Below are 12858 nucleotides of genomic sequence, written 5' to 3'. Positions count from 1 at the left end.
TGACACTAAAACGGGGCAGCACTTCAAAGGACAGGCTGATCAGTGGGACCAGGACTAAATCATTTACTAGCAATGCATGGCCCCCGGCAAACTATGGAAATCTGCTAAATCTCAGGTTCTTCTGAACAAGAGGGAAACAGTCTGGAAAGGGGTTGCCAGACCCCCTTTATCAGCAGAGCTGTACCCATGTATGTGAAGGCTAAAAAATGGCCCAGCTGTCCCCTTATGGAGTATGCCCTCAGTCAGCCCCAGTCTCATCTCATCCCTGACCCAGGACACTGACAGCAACCCTCTAGCCTCAAGGCGGGACCAGCCTTGGGGTGTGATTCCCATTCCAGTTAGACTCGGGCTAAGCCCACATCCTTCCTCAGCACCTTCCCCTGTGCCTTCCCACCCACCCACCCCTTCTTCTGAGCTCTCCACAAATATGGTGATCATTCCCCAGATACAGCAGCTGCACAAAATCCCACCACCCAATGATGGGGTGATAGCCTAAAACACTGTATCACAGGCTATTTATTTTGGGATCCAATGAGACCATAACTGGTAGCTTATGAGCTCTCAATCCATACTACTGTTATTCTAAATGGTCTTCAAGAAAGTTCTGAGCTGCTTAGAATCTGTCCCTAGCTACTATTCTCAGGATTCCTGCAAAATACAGCAGAGACAAGAAGCAGAGCCTGATGGAAAGTGAGAGAAATGCCAAAGGGAGAGGAGGCATCCCATTAATGCACAACCACAGGCAGTCCTTACACTGAAGCCACACTGAAGCCAGCCCATGCTGAGGTGGGAAGAGAATCTAATGTCCCCTGCAGATGTGCCAAGCTCCCAGTTGGACCAGGTGCCTCACCTACTTTATCATGTTGCCTCTGTTTAGGTCTCCCCAGAAGCAGCCCGTCATAGATTGAACACTGTGCCACTCCAAAATTCACATGTTGAAGCACTAACTCCCAATACCATGTTATTTGGCAGGGGTGGGGAGAGGGGAGACTTAAAAGGTTGTGATGATGGAGCCCCCCGATGGGATTAGTATTCTTTTTTTTTTAGAGATTTATTTATTTATGCACACAAGAGCTGGGGTACAGGCCAGAGCTGTGGGGAGGGGTGAGAGGATTCACTAGAGACAAAGTGGGGACCAGAACAGGAAAATTGACTGAAGTAGACTGCTGAGGGGAGCAGCGGGCGAGGCAGGAGAGGTCTGATGCGGTATATTGGTTGCTCCCTGGCCGCCCGGAGATGGAAGTAGTGCTGCAGTGCCTGTGGATAGCTTCATAGGTTGCATCTTAACTCCTTGCGCCACCAGGGAGGTCCAGGATTAGTATTCTTATAAGAACAGACAGCAGACACCAGGGAGTGTTCTCTCTCTCTCTCTCTCTCTCTCTCTCTCTCTCCACGTACACAAAGGTGAGGTGAGCACACAGTGAGAGGATAGCTGTCCACAAGCCAGGAACACAGCCCTCAGCATAACCTGACCACACTGGCTCCCTGACCCCTGATGTCCATATTCTGGCCTCCAGAACAGTGAAAAATAAATTTCTATTGTGTATGTCACCCAGGCTGTGTTGCTTTGTTACAGCAACATAAAGGGACTGAGACACAGACTCCAAGAGAAGGTTGTGCGTGGAAATAGTTTACTTGGGCTAAGACGCTGAGAAATACAAGTGGTGGAGTGGGAAGAAGAGGCAAGGAAGAGAAGGTGGTCAAGAGAAGGTGTGTTGTCGGGTAAGTCACCACTGTGGGCACCTGGAGCCCAGGCTAGTAGGCATCGCTGCGAGCTGGTGCAGAACAGAAGGCAAAGGAGTTGAGGCAGGTGTCTATCAACTTACATCAGTTATTGGCTGAGGCTGCTCCCAGGAGCATTCATTTCCCACCCTTCCCTTTAAGGCAGAGCAGCCTACAGCTGCCTGGAGAAAATCCTGAGGCAAGATTGCAGACACTGATAAATGGAAGGAGAAGAAGCCACTGGCAAAAACAGCCCCAGGGTCATGGCCAGGCCCACAAGTCCTCTCCACTCAGTTTCCCACATAGCTGTGCAGAAAGGAGTCTGGTATCTACATCTTGAAGATGAAGAAGCTCAGAGAGGTTAAAACATTTGCTCATGGTTACACAGCTCCAGGATTTGATTTTTCCAGTACACCAAGGCCCCCAAAAGTCAGGCTTATGAAAAGCTGGGTGGGGTAGGAGACAGAGCAGAGCACTACATGAAACGAAGCACCAGAGGCAGCGTTTTTAAAAAAAAAAACAGAACTGTGTTTTTTGCATTTTCTGCATGTCTGCATTTTCTGAGCTGAAACAGTTGACAGATTGTAGCTTTATTAAGACAGAGCTATATAAAATAGTTTTGCAAACTTTAATGTGGTATATAGATACCGTCTTCTACGTACATCTGCTTTACTATGTGCTGCCCAGCACCCCACCTGCCACCACACGGTTCCATGTACACAAAAGTATCCTAAGGGGATCGTTTTCATACACAAGTGCCCTGGACTTGTCTGATCAAAGCCAAACTGGGTTTTCTGGGGGAAAACTGTCCAAAAGATTGTGGTGACCTTTTTGTGCCTATCTTTTGCTGCACTGATATCATCCCGCAGAAACTGAGCTTCCAGTTTCAACCCCTGGTGGCTCAGGTGGTTGATCACTGTGCTGTGAAGCTGTCCACAGCTTCTGCAGCACCGGTTCAATCCCAGCCAGCTGGTGAGGGTCCCACATGGTGCAGCAGACCTTGCCTGTCTCACCTGCTGCTCCCCTCAGCAGTGTGTTTTGTCAGTCTGCCTGTTCTCTTCCCCGCTCTGTCTCTGGTGAATCCTTTCACTCTCCAGAGCATCTGGTCTGTACCCCAGATCTTGTATAAATAAATAAAGTAAAATAAAAAATCTTAAAAAGAAAGAAAGAAAGAAAGAAAGAAAGAAGGAAGGAAGGAAGGAAGGAAGGAAGGAAGGAAGGAAGGAAGGAAGGAAGGAAGGAAGGAAGGAAGGAAGGAAGGAGGAAGGAAGGAAGGAAGGAAGGAAGGAAGGAGGAAGGAAGGAAGGAAGGAAGGAAGGAAGAAAGAAAGAAAGAAAGAAAGAAAGAAGAAGAAAGAAAGAAAGAAAGAAAGAAAGAAAGAAAGAAAGAAAGAAAGAAAGAAAGAAAGAAAAGAAAGAAAGAAAGAAAGAAAGAAAGAAAGAAAGAAAGAAAGAAAGAAAGAAAGAAAGAAAGAAAGAAAGAAAGAAAGAAAGAAAGAAAGAAAGAAAGAAAGAAAGAAAGAAACTGGGCTTCCAGCTGAGGCGAAAGTTCCCAGGTAAGGCTTCATCTGCTTCCTGCAATGAGAAATGCCACACACCCACCTCTGAGGGGACTCGCAATGTAGACATCTGGGAGTAAGCCAGGCACCCACCTCTGAGGGGACTCGCAATGTAGACATCTGGGAGTAAGCCAGGCGAGCTCACTGACCACCTGGGGTCTTATTACAACACAGCTCTTATTCAGCAGGTCTCAGCCATTGTCTGAGAGTCTGCATTTCCAGCAGGGCACTGGGTTAGGCCAGAAGAATAGTTCTCAGTGGGAGTGAGGGATGTGATTTTGCCCTCATGGGGACATTTTTAATTATCACCATTTGGGTTGTGGTGCTACTTCCTATTAGCATGCTGCTAAATGTCCTCTAATACGCAGGACAACAAAGAATTCTCCCCCCAACAAAGAATTCTCCCGCCCAAAATGTCAAACTTGAGAAAACTTGATCTAGAAAAATTGGGGAAGGAGAGGGGGGAAGGTTGGGGGTGGGGGTAAATTTAGAGTATATTTATATTTACATACCAATAATCTTAAAATTTGATCTATATTTGTTCTATATCTCCACAGCGAGTTGAATTTCTAAGACTAAAGAATAATTTGCCCTTAACACAGAAACCTTCATTTTAATATTTTTCTCCTAAGGACTGTTGACACCTTGAAACCATGCATCTTTTATACAAAATGCATTTTTTGGAATAATTGTTCTGGTGGGCAGCTTGTGTTCCTTTACAGCCGGAAATGACATTTATGACAGAAGTCTGAATGGTCTTACCAAACTTTGTGATAGATCATTGACTTTTATTTTATTGACCTTGTTTGGATAAACCTTTTAGGTTTATTTTTTGTTGTTGTTCTTTTTTTTTTTTTTTAAAGATTTATTTATTTATTTATACCAGAACCGGGTACAGGCCAGATTCGCGGGAGGGTGAGAGGATTCACCAGAGACAGAGCAGGGAACAGAACAGGCAGACTGAAGAAATACACTGCTGAGAGGAGCAGCAGGTGGGATCGGAGAGGTCTGCCGCGCCATGTGGGACCCTCTCCGGCCAGCAGGGATCGAACCAGCGCTGCAGAGGCTGCGGACAGCTTCACGGCACTGCGCTCAACCACCTGCACCACCAGGGGAGACCCTAGGTTTTTTTTTTTTTTAAGATTTATTTATTTATGCATACAAGAGCTGGGGTACAGGCCAGAGATACAGGGGGTGAGAGGATTCACCAGAGACAGATTAGGGAACAGAACAGGCAGATCGACTGAAATGCACTGCTGAGGGGAGCAGCAGGGGAGACAGGAGAGGTCTGCTTCGCCATGTGGGTTCCTCTCTGGCTGGATTGCTTCATAGTGTGGTGCTTAACCCCTTGTGCCATGAGGGAGGCCCTAAACCATTTAGGTTTATATAGGTTTATAGTTCTTTATGAACTGTTGTGAACAAGATAGTGTTGTGATGTCTGGAATTGACTTAAATATGTCAATGGTCAGTGCCCTATTACAGCTGAGTGTCACTGGGGTTCCTGGGAATTACCCACCCAACCTACTCCCTTCTGCTATACACACCCACCAATACCTGAAAGCTTACTAAGTGAATTTTTACTGACTTATTAATGATGCATTACAACATGTGAGGAATGTTAGTAATGGGCTCTTGTTAATAAAGGTGGATTTGTGGTTTGACAAAAATATTTCAGATATTATCCACCCTGGCAGGAACAGAGTTAAAACAGTCAAGGGATGTGAACTGGCCAAGATATTTTGAGACACGCCCCACCAACACATAATAGGGTTTAGGTTGCAGGAAGGCCTTGGCCTGAACTATTAGGAAAGGTACTTGATTCCTTAGTCATTCCCGTGGAAGACCACACGTATAGGGAGATACAGGACCAATGCTGTCAATAAGGCTCTTAGAATTCCGACCACTTTATCCCCTGTCTTGAATAAGCTTTTCATGAAAGTACCTAAAACATCAGAAAGCAAGGACTTTGGGGGCCTAGAAAAGAGACTATATGAACTTTTGGAGGGCCTGCAACAGAATAAATGAAAACATCTGTGTGAATTTGCTCTGAAATGAGGGAGATTGTAGGGCAGTGGCTAACCTCACCCAACTCAAACACCTGAATCTTTTTTACCTACCTAAAAGAACTTGAGGGTTCATCTGAAGGAAATTAAGACTTGTTCAAGATCAAACTGGAGGGTGCAATTTTATGGTAAATACAAAAATAAAAAAAAAAAGAGGGCCTCCCCAGTGGCCCAGCAGTTTAGCACTGTGTTGTGAAGCTGCCTGCAGACTCTGCAGCGCTGGTTCGATCCCTGGCCACCGGGCGAGGGTCCCACATGGCGCGCAGACCTCTGTGCTGCCTGCTGCTCCCCTCAGCAGTGTACTTCGTCAGTCTGCCTGCTCTGCTCTCCACTCTGTCTCTGGTGAATTCTCTCACCTTCCTGCGCTTCTGACTGTAGCCAGTGCTTGTATAAATAAATAAATAAATCTTTAAAAAAAAAAAAAAAGAGTTTAGCTTTCTAGAGACCCAGTGATGGGTCCTCAGAGCCTCTATCACAGGAACAGTTATGCAGAACTCATCAGTATTATTTCTTCCTTCAGAAGACAGATGATGACCTTCTTTTTGATGCCCTTCTGCAAATAAGATGTTAATTCCCCCAATAAAGTGGACAGGGCTCTAGAAGGGTCTGATGTCTGGCTCTCTGAATTACCCAGAATTATCACATAAGCCTGGTGAAGCCCCTTCATGAGAGAAATGGTAGTGTAAAGAAAGGCTGAATGCCTTACCAGCAGTAGGAAAGGGCTGAGAAACCAGAAATTAAAGGGACTGGACACTGCGTTCAAGATGATACATCTTGGGCTTCTCTCCACTAGTCAAGAGTTCAGATCCCATTCTGCAATGTGCCAGCCATCTTCACCCACCTCCCTCAAACAACCACTCTTGGGTCACCTCATCCAAGCATTTAAAATTGTTGATAGTGACCATAAAGGCCAGCCACTATTTATCCTCAAAATAGGGATTAGCCAGATGTTTCTGCAAGATGTGCAGTTGCTCATCTGCTGGGGAGAATTCATTTGGAAGTGCTTTCTTTTGTTTGCACTCAGACTCAGAAATGTGTAGACACTAGTATTTTTATTATGCTTTAGATGCTGTCAGCTGCATTTTCAAAAGCTCCACCAGCAACACCAGCAAAAGCAAAAGCATCTAGAAAACACTCCAACCCTGGTATTGTATGTTTTAGATCTAGGACAGAGGTGCTCAAAGTATGGTTCCTGGATCACAGCACTTGGGAAATTATTAGATATGCAAATATCTGGCAGATCCTAGATCTACTAGTCAGAATTTCTGGGGTTGAGACCCTGAAATGAGCACACTCTCTGGATGATACTGATACAACGAAGTTTCAGAATTTCTGCTCTAGACCATTTTTAAGAAAAGGACTGAAGAAATAACTAGAATCTAATGTAACCTGCAAAATCAACCTCACCAACTCCATTCACATAGATGCTAGAAATTCCATTAAAAACCCAACTGCTAATGACTAAGTAAACTCCATTAAAATTTCTAGTAAGCTAGGGTTTAATTGATTTTTTTTAAGATGTATTTTATTTATACAAGAGCTGGGGTACAGGCCAGAGTCGCGGGAGGGTGAACGGATTCACCAGAGACAGAACGAGGGGCAGAACAGGCAGGCAGACCAAAAGCAATGCTGAGGGGAGCAGCAGGCAAGACAGGAGAGGTCTGCCTCTCCGTGTGGGATTCTCCCTGGCCGGCAATCGAACCGGCGCCACAGAGGCTGCGGACAGCTTCACAGCGCTGCGCTCAACCCGCTGTGCCACCGGGGAGGCCCACTAGGGTTTAATTGAAAAACACTTTTTCTTCAACCCTGGAATAATAATCTTTAGCTTATTTGTCTGATAAAAAGACAGAAGCTCTGTTTTGGAAGCTTAATTACCTAAGTAATATTAATAAATGGCAGTTTGTGAAAGTATTAGCTATCAGTCCCTGTCACTCTGTCATATTTTCCAAGATCCAAAGCCAAAGGAAATGGACACTGAGACTGAGTTGATAGTCAAAACCTTGTTGATATGATGTATATAGACATTGAAAGATTTGTCAACCAGTATCATGGACCAGACAAGGAGACATGAATTCTACTCTTCCATTTCTGCCCCCTTCTCATCTAACAATCTCAATACATGGAGAACAGAAGATCCAGCCTTCACTCAACCAACCCCCTAAGGGGTTGCCTTAGTTTGAGTCTCCCAGAGGTACACGCCCAGGCAAGAACTGGGCTTGGGTTGCTTAGAGTGGTGACTCCACTAGTGAGGGAGGGCAGTGACACAGGGAAGGGAAGCAAGCCAATGAGGGTGCATAATGAGCAGGCCATCACTATGGACACCTGGGGCTGGGGCCCTGATAGATTATAGCACCCCCTCTCTGAACCTGCAGGGGAACTCAGCCCCCTACCCAACTCCCCCAGGGGCTGAGGGCTGCTCCTGGAAGTCCTAGTGTCCACACTTCGGACAGTGCCTCCTGCAGATCACTCATGTTTCCACAGCCTGACAGGTGCAGGAAGCTGCCAATGTTCTCAGTGTTTCTGTCTGACTTCGGGTGCCCCCAGGAGAGGTAGATGGAACACCAATATCAAGTGCAAAGAAGCCATCTTTACCCAGAAACTGCTGTGTGTCTGTCTCCTGAGAGACAGAGGTTCCCTGACTATCCTTACAAGTAGAAAATGAACTGTGGACACAAAAGACTTCACAATACCTGTCTATACCTACCACATGCTGTGAGGCCCTAAAGTCATTTAATCTCACCAAGGGTTAGTTTCCCCTGTGGTCAAGAGAAGGTTGGACGGAGTCATTTTGGGGTGTAAGTCAATGACCACAAAGCTGTTTCAAGGCTCCCATGAGCTAGTTGGAGGCCTTGCCCAGCTTCTGCATTTGTGTGCTGTGTTCTTTGTTTCTGCTGTATCCAGAGTATCACCTGTACTATTATTCACACCATATTTTTCCTCAAATGATTCATTTTTACTTGCATGTATTTAAAAAAGGGGATTTTTATGTCACCCACTATAAATAAAAGGTAATCATAAAAATCAATTCACAACTGCTAAGAAGTTGGCCCTCCATGAGCCATCTAAAATATTTCCCACCCCACCAGAGTTACGACCCCACACTCTGGAGAAAACTAAGCTGATATCTGTCATATCAAGTGCTCTGTAATAAAACCTGTCATGGGGCTGGGTCACATGAGGAGGAAAAATGGAAATGTCTTCCTCTGTTCTCTTGAGAAGGAGCAACCTCAAGATTCTTAATCAAGAGATTAGAGGTGGTACTGCATCCAAATATCACTGCCTACTTCATGGTAGCACAGGGGTTAAAGTCTCAGCACTATCAAGGTATCGCCAGCCATTGCAGCTTGAGTTTGATCTCCAGCTAGGGAGCTAACCCACATGGTGCAGCAGACCTCTCCTGGCTCTCCTGCTGATCCCCTCCGCAGTGTGTTTCAGTCAGTCTGCCTGTTCTGCTCCCCACTCTGTCTCTGGTGAATTATCTCATGCCCCCCCACCTCTGGCCTGTACCCCAGCTCTTGTATGCATAAATAAAGAAAAATAAATCTTAAAAAAAAAAACAAAAACAAATATCACTGCCCAAAGCAAGTTCCCCCCTAAGGATGGTGTTTGGGACCAGTATACATGAATGACAAAAAGCAGCTGGTTACTGTAATGCTGGTGAGTTCTGATAGCACCACTTAACCAATCAGCTTAATAGTGTACAGTTTTCTCAAGCGAACACTTATCTCATGGTACAGAACAGAGTGTCTGATATGTGAATTCACTCACAAAAATTTCATTGAAATTAAGAAGTCAAGAAAAATAGTGACAGCAAAAGAACTAGAAAAATCCTGAAATAACATAAAGAGGAGGTATGGGGGACAGTCACTCTAGACATTTAGGTCAAACCTGTCATTTAGCTGCTAAACACCAAGGGCTGCTCGGCTCACCTTGTTAAGCCATTCAAGCATTTCTTTCAGCAGCAGCTGACACATTCATTTTCATACCTGCAAATTGGACACAAAAATGAGGGCTGGACAGCTTCCACAATTCCCCATGTGTTGATCACATGATCCATGTTCAATTTAACTGGAGCTGAGTACTACTTGTTCTCCTTCAAGGAGGGGTTCTTAACTTCAAAGCTAATTAGCAAATGCTGCATTTCTGAGTCCACTACTGCCCAACCCTTTTCACAGCATGGCACATGCAGAGTGGGTAACTGGGAGTGATAAAAGGAACAAGTGCCTCCTAGCCTAGGTCAATCACACACACACACACACCCCTCACCTAGTAACCCCAAAAATGATAAGGAAATTATATTTCAGAATACCTGTGCAATAGTGGCACAGAAATTGGGAGCTGCCTTAAGGCCTTCAACTAACGCCACTAACCTGACCTTGTTTAGATTTCTGACATTATCATATTGATTCACATGTGTGCCATCTATCAGTTTTCTGGATCATGCCATTTAACCCTCACAAAACCTGGGAAGAGAGCACTTATTGTTCCCCCTTGTGAAAGATGAAGAAGATGAGGCTGAGAAATTTGAACAAAGCCTCAGGCAACTGCTCCCAGCACTTAATTATCTCTGCAGCAGCATGGGGCAGGCTGATCGGGTCAGAGTCAGCCTCTGGGAGCAGTCCTCAACCTCTGACAGAAGGTGAGAGCTAAGGAACTGCAGCACCCAGCTCCTTGCTGCTTGCCTGTGGCAACTGAGGGGCGTTCCCCACACTGGTGCCCACAATGGTAACTTGTTGGATAAAGAACTGGCTGTCTTTCCTTCCTGCATCACTTCCTCACTCCCCAAACAAGGCTCCCTGACTCACTTACCTCAAGCCGTATCTCAGGCCCTGCTTCCCTGTTTCTGAAGGGTTAAGAGAGGAATGAAATCAGACTTACACTTGAGTTTGATGCCCAAGACTATTCTCTCATAGCCACACCACATTGCCTAGATCAGAGCAGGGAAAGTCTCCCAATTTAAACCTATACAGATTAATAAAGCAATGGATAGTAAAGGCAGGTAATTTTTTCTCCTAGTCGGTTTCTTCCCTGGACTTCTGCAAAATGATAGGGATCAAGAAATCCTTAGAGTGCCTTCCTGGTGGCCTAGGGGCAAAGTCTCAGCGCTATCACACCTATGGCCTGAGTTCGATTCCTGGCCAGGGTGTTAACCCACATGGCACAGCAGACCTCTCCTGTCTTGCCCACTGCTCCCCTCAGCAGTGAATTTCAGTAGATCTGACTATTCTGCTCCCCACTCTGTCTCTGGTAAACTCTCTTGCCTACCCACACCTCTGGCCTACACCTCAGCTCTTGTATGCATAAATAAATTAAATAAATCTTTTTTTAAAAATCTCTTATATGGTTAGATAATTTTTAAGACATAAAAATATGTTCAGTTAAAAGTCTCCCCCACACTGTCACCCGCTGCCCAGTTCCTACCACTTAACTCCCATAGTAACCAGTGTCACTGGATTTTCTGTGTGTGCTTATGTCTAGAAACTCTTTTCCCTAGCACAATCAAAAATTTCCTACTCTTCCCCCTTTCCTTTAAAAATAAATGATATTAACAACACTATGCTTTTTTATAACTGTGTAGTATTCCATTGCATGAATGAAGCACAGTTTTGTAATGTGTCTCCTACTAATGTGCATTTAGTTTGTTCCAGGCTTTTGCTATTGCAGATCACATTGCAGTGAATATTCTTGCAGACATGCTTTTATATACCTTTCGGATTATCACAGAATGCATTCCTTGAAGCAGCCCTGTTGATTCAAATAGTGTACTCATTTATAACCTGAAAGATGTTGACAGATTGCTGAGCATCCTTTTTTTCTTTTTAACAGCTCTCCGGTGATTTTAGCACTTAATTCAGTCTGTTGAAGGAGGGGGCATGCCCCGGACATCTAAATGTTTAAAATCTTAAATGACCAATTATTTAGGAGTATTGCAGATTCTGATTGGGGAGCTTGAGGGGGTTAGACCCAGTATTCTCCATATCTAACATGCTTTTAAGTGATGCCAAAACCACTGACCCATGGGCTGCTTCCAGAACCCTAGAGGTCGCATTGAAACAACTTTCAGATGTCCAAAGATGATGAGACACCACACGCCCAGAAAATGAATTCCAGTGCCAGCGCAGCAATTCAGTAGCCAAGGCACCATGCCTGAAATTCCTACATTTTCTGAGCCTCAGAGACTTCATCTGTAAAAGGGGTGCAGTATCATCTCTACCAGGATGAGACTGCAAGGATGAACTAGCATCTGATAACGTCTCAAAACCATTGTGCTGAGCAAAAGGAGACCGACACCTGAGTACATCTGTAAAATTACGTTTCTGTGAAATTCTTGAACAGGCAAAATTAATATGTGGTGATAGAAATCAGAACACTGGGTACCGCCGGTTGTGCAGAAGCAGATTTACTGGAAAGTAATTGCGTGGACATATACATTAGTCAAAACGTAATGAACTGTGCACTTAAAATCTGCAATTTATTGTATGTAAATTGTACCTAAATTTTTAAATTCAGTAAAAGCAAATAATAACATTTCATGTAAATTTAAATGTCATCATAATGGAAATTAGTCTTATCTTAGGGAAATACACCAGGCACATGTCCTCTGCAAAGATGACATCATCGGTGGCCAGGGGACCAGAGCTGGTCCTCCAACTTTGGGTATTATTTTGCCCCCAGACCCGCGCCACCTCATCCCCAGCTGCCCACCCCTTGGGTTTCCGCCACCCATGACACTCACTTGCTCTGGAACTCGTCGGGCACGCGCTGCGCCTCCGTGCCCTGGCGCTCCAGCCCGGCTTGCTCTGCCACCAGGTCCCGGGTACGCTGGCGGTTGCTCTGGGCTTGACCCACCAGGGCATCCTCCGGACCCGCCAGCTCACCCAGGCGCTGGAAGGCGTCCAACTGCCAACGGAGGACGGCGTGGCGCTGCTGGAGCCCTCGGGCCCACTGGATGTGGGCGGCCACCCATTAGCCGAGTCCCTGCAGCGTCTCCACTCTTGGCGTGGAGACACTGCCCTTCGCCAGATGGGCAGACCCGGCGGCGCCCAGCGCCTCCTTAGCGCTCTGGTGCTGCTCATTGTGGGTCTGGAAGATGTGGCAGCGCGGGTACATGGTTTCCAGAGGGCGAGAGCGCGGGAAGCCGGCTCCAGGAGGCCCCTACCCGGAGCAGGCAGCCTGCTAAATAAACATTGCGGGCCTCTGGCAAGCTGCTGGGACTTCCCAGGACACATCGGCTCTTGGGCTCAACGCTGTGCCCACCCTGGGATAGAATAAAAGAGCAGCAGGCCTGCTTTTGTGAGTTGGATTAGCGAACCATACAGCTCAGGGGTTTGCAAGGTTAAATTGGGCAATGAGGTTTTGTTCCGCGATTGTTACAGCCTATTGCTTTGTGATTGAATGTAGGGTCAAGAGGGCAAGAGAGGCCTGACTTTCTTTTGACTGGTTCCACTGAGAATTGTGAAGGAATCCCAAGGGAGCTTGTTAAACTTGGACCAGCTCAAGAGCCTAAGGGCCCCT

General features: G+C 45.8%; 1 protein-coding gene across 1 annotated transcript in view; it reads right to left on the bottom strand.

The window, feature by feature from the left end:
* BFSP1 (beaded filament structural protein 1) overlaps positions 1-12453 on the bottom strand; it is a 30394-nt gene extending 17941 nt beyond the window's left edge. Inside the window, 5 exon segments of the mRNA XM_037501602.1 lie at positions 2550-2614; positions 3266-3296; positions 9273-9316; positions 9319-9329; positions 12080-12453. Of these exon segments, the coding sequence (XP_037357499.1) occupies positions 2550-2614; positions 3266-3296; positions 9273-9316; positions 9319-9329; positions 12080-12453 (525 nt within the window).
* Positions 12454-12858: the final 405 nt, after the last annotated feature.

This window comes from Talpa occidentalis, unplaced genomic scaffold, assembly GCF_014898055.3.
Source record: "Talpa occidentalis isolate TD23 unplaced genomic scaffold, MPIMG_talOcc4v2.1 talOcc4.10, whole genome shotgun sequence".
NCBI classification, from domain to species: Eukaryota; Metazoa; Chordata; class Mammalia; order Eulipotyphla; family Talpidae; genus Talpa; species Talpa occidentalis.
Note: the sequence above shows the minus strand (reverse complement) of the source record. Positions and strands in the feature narration are given on the sequence as shown.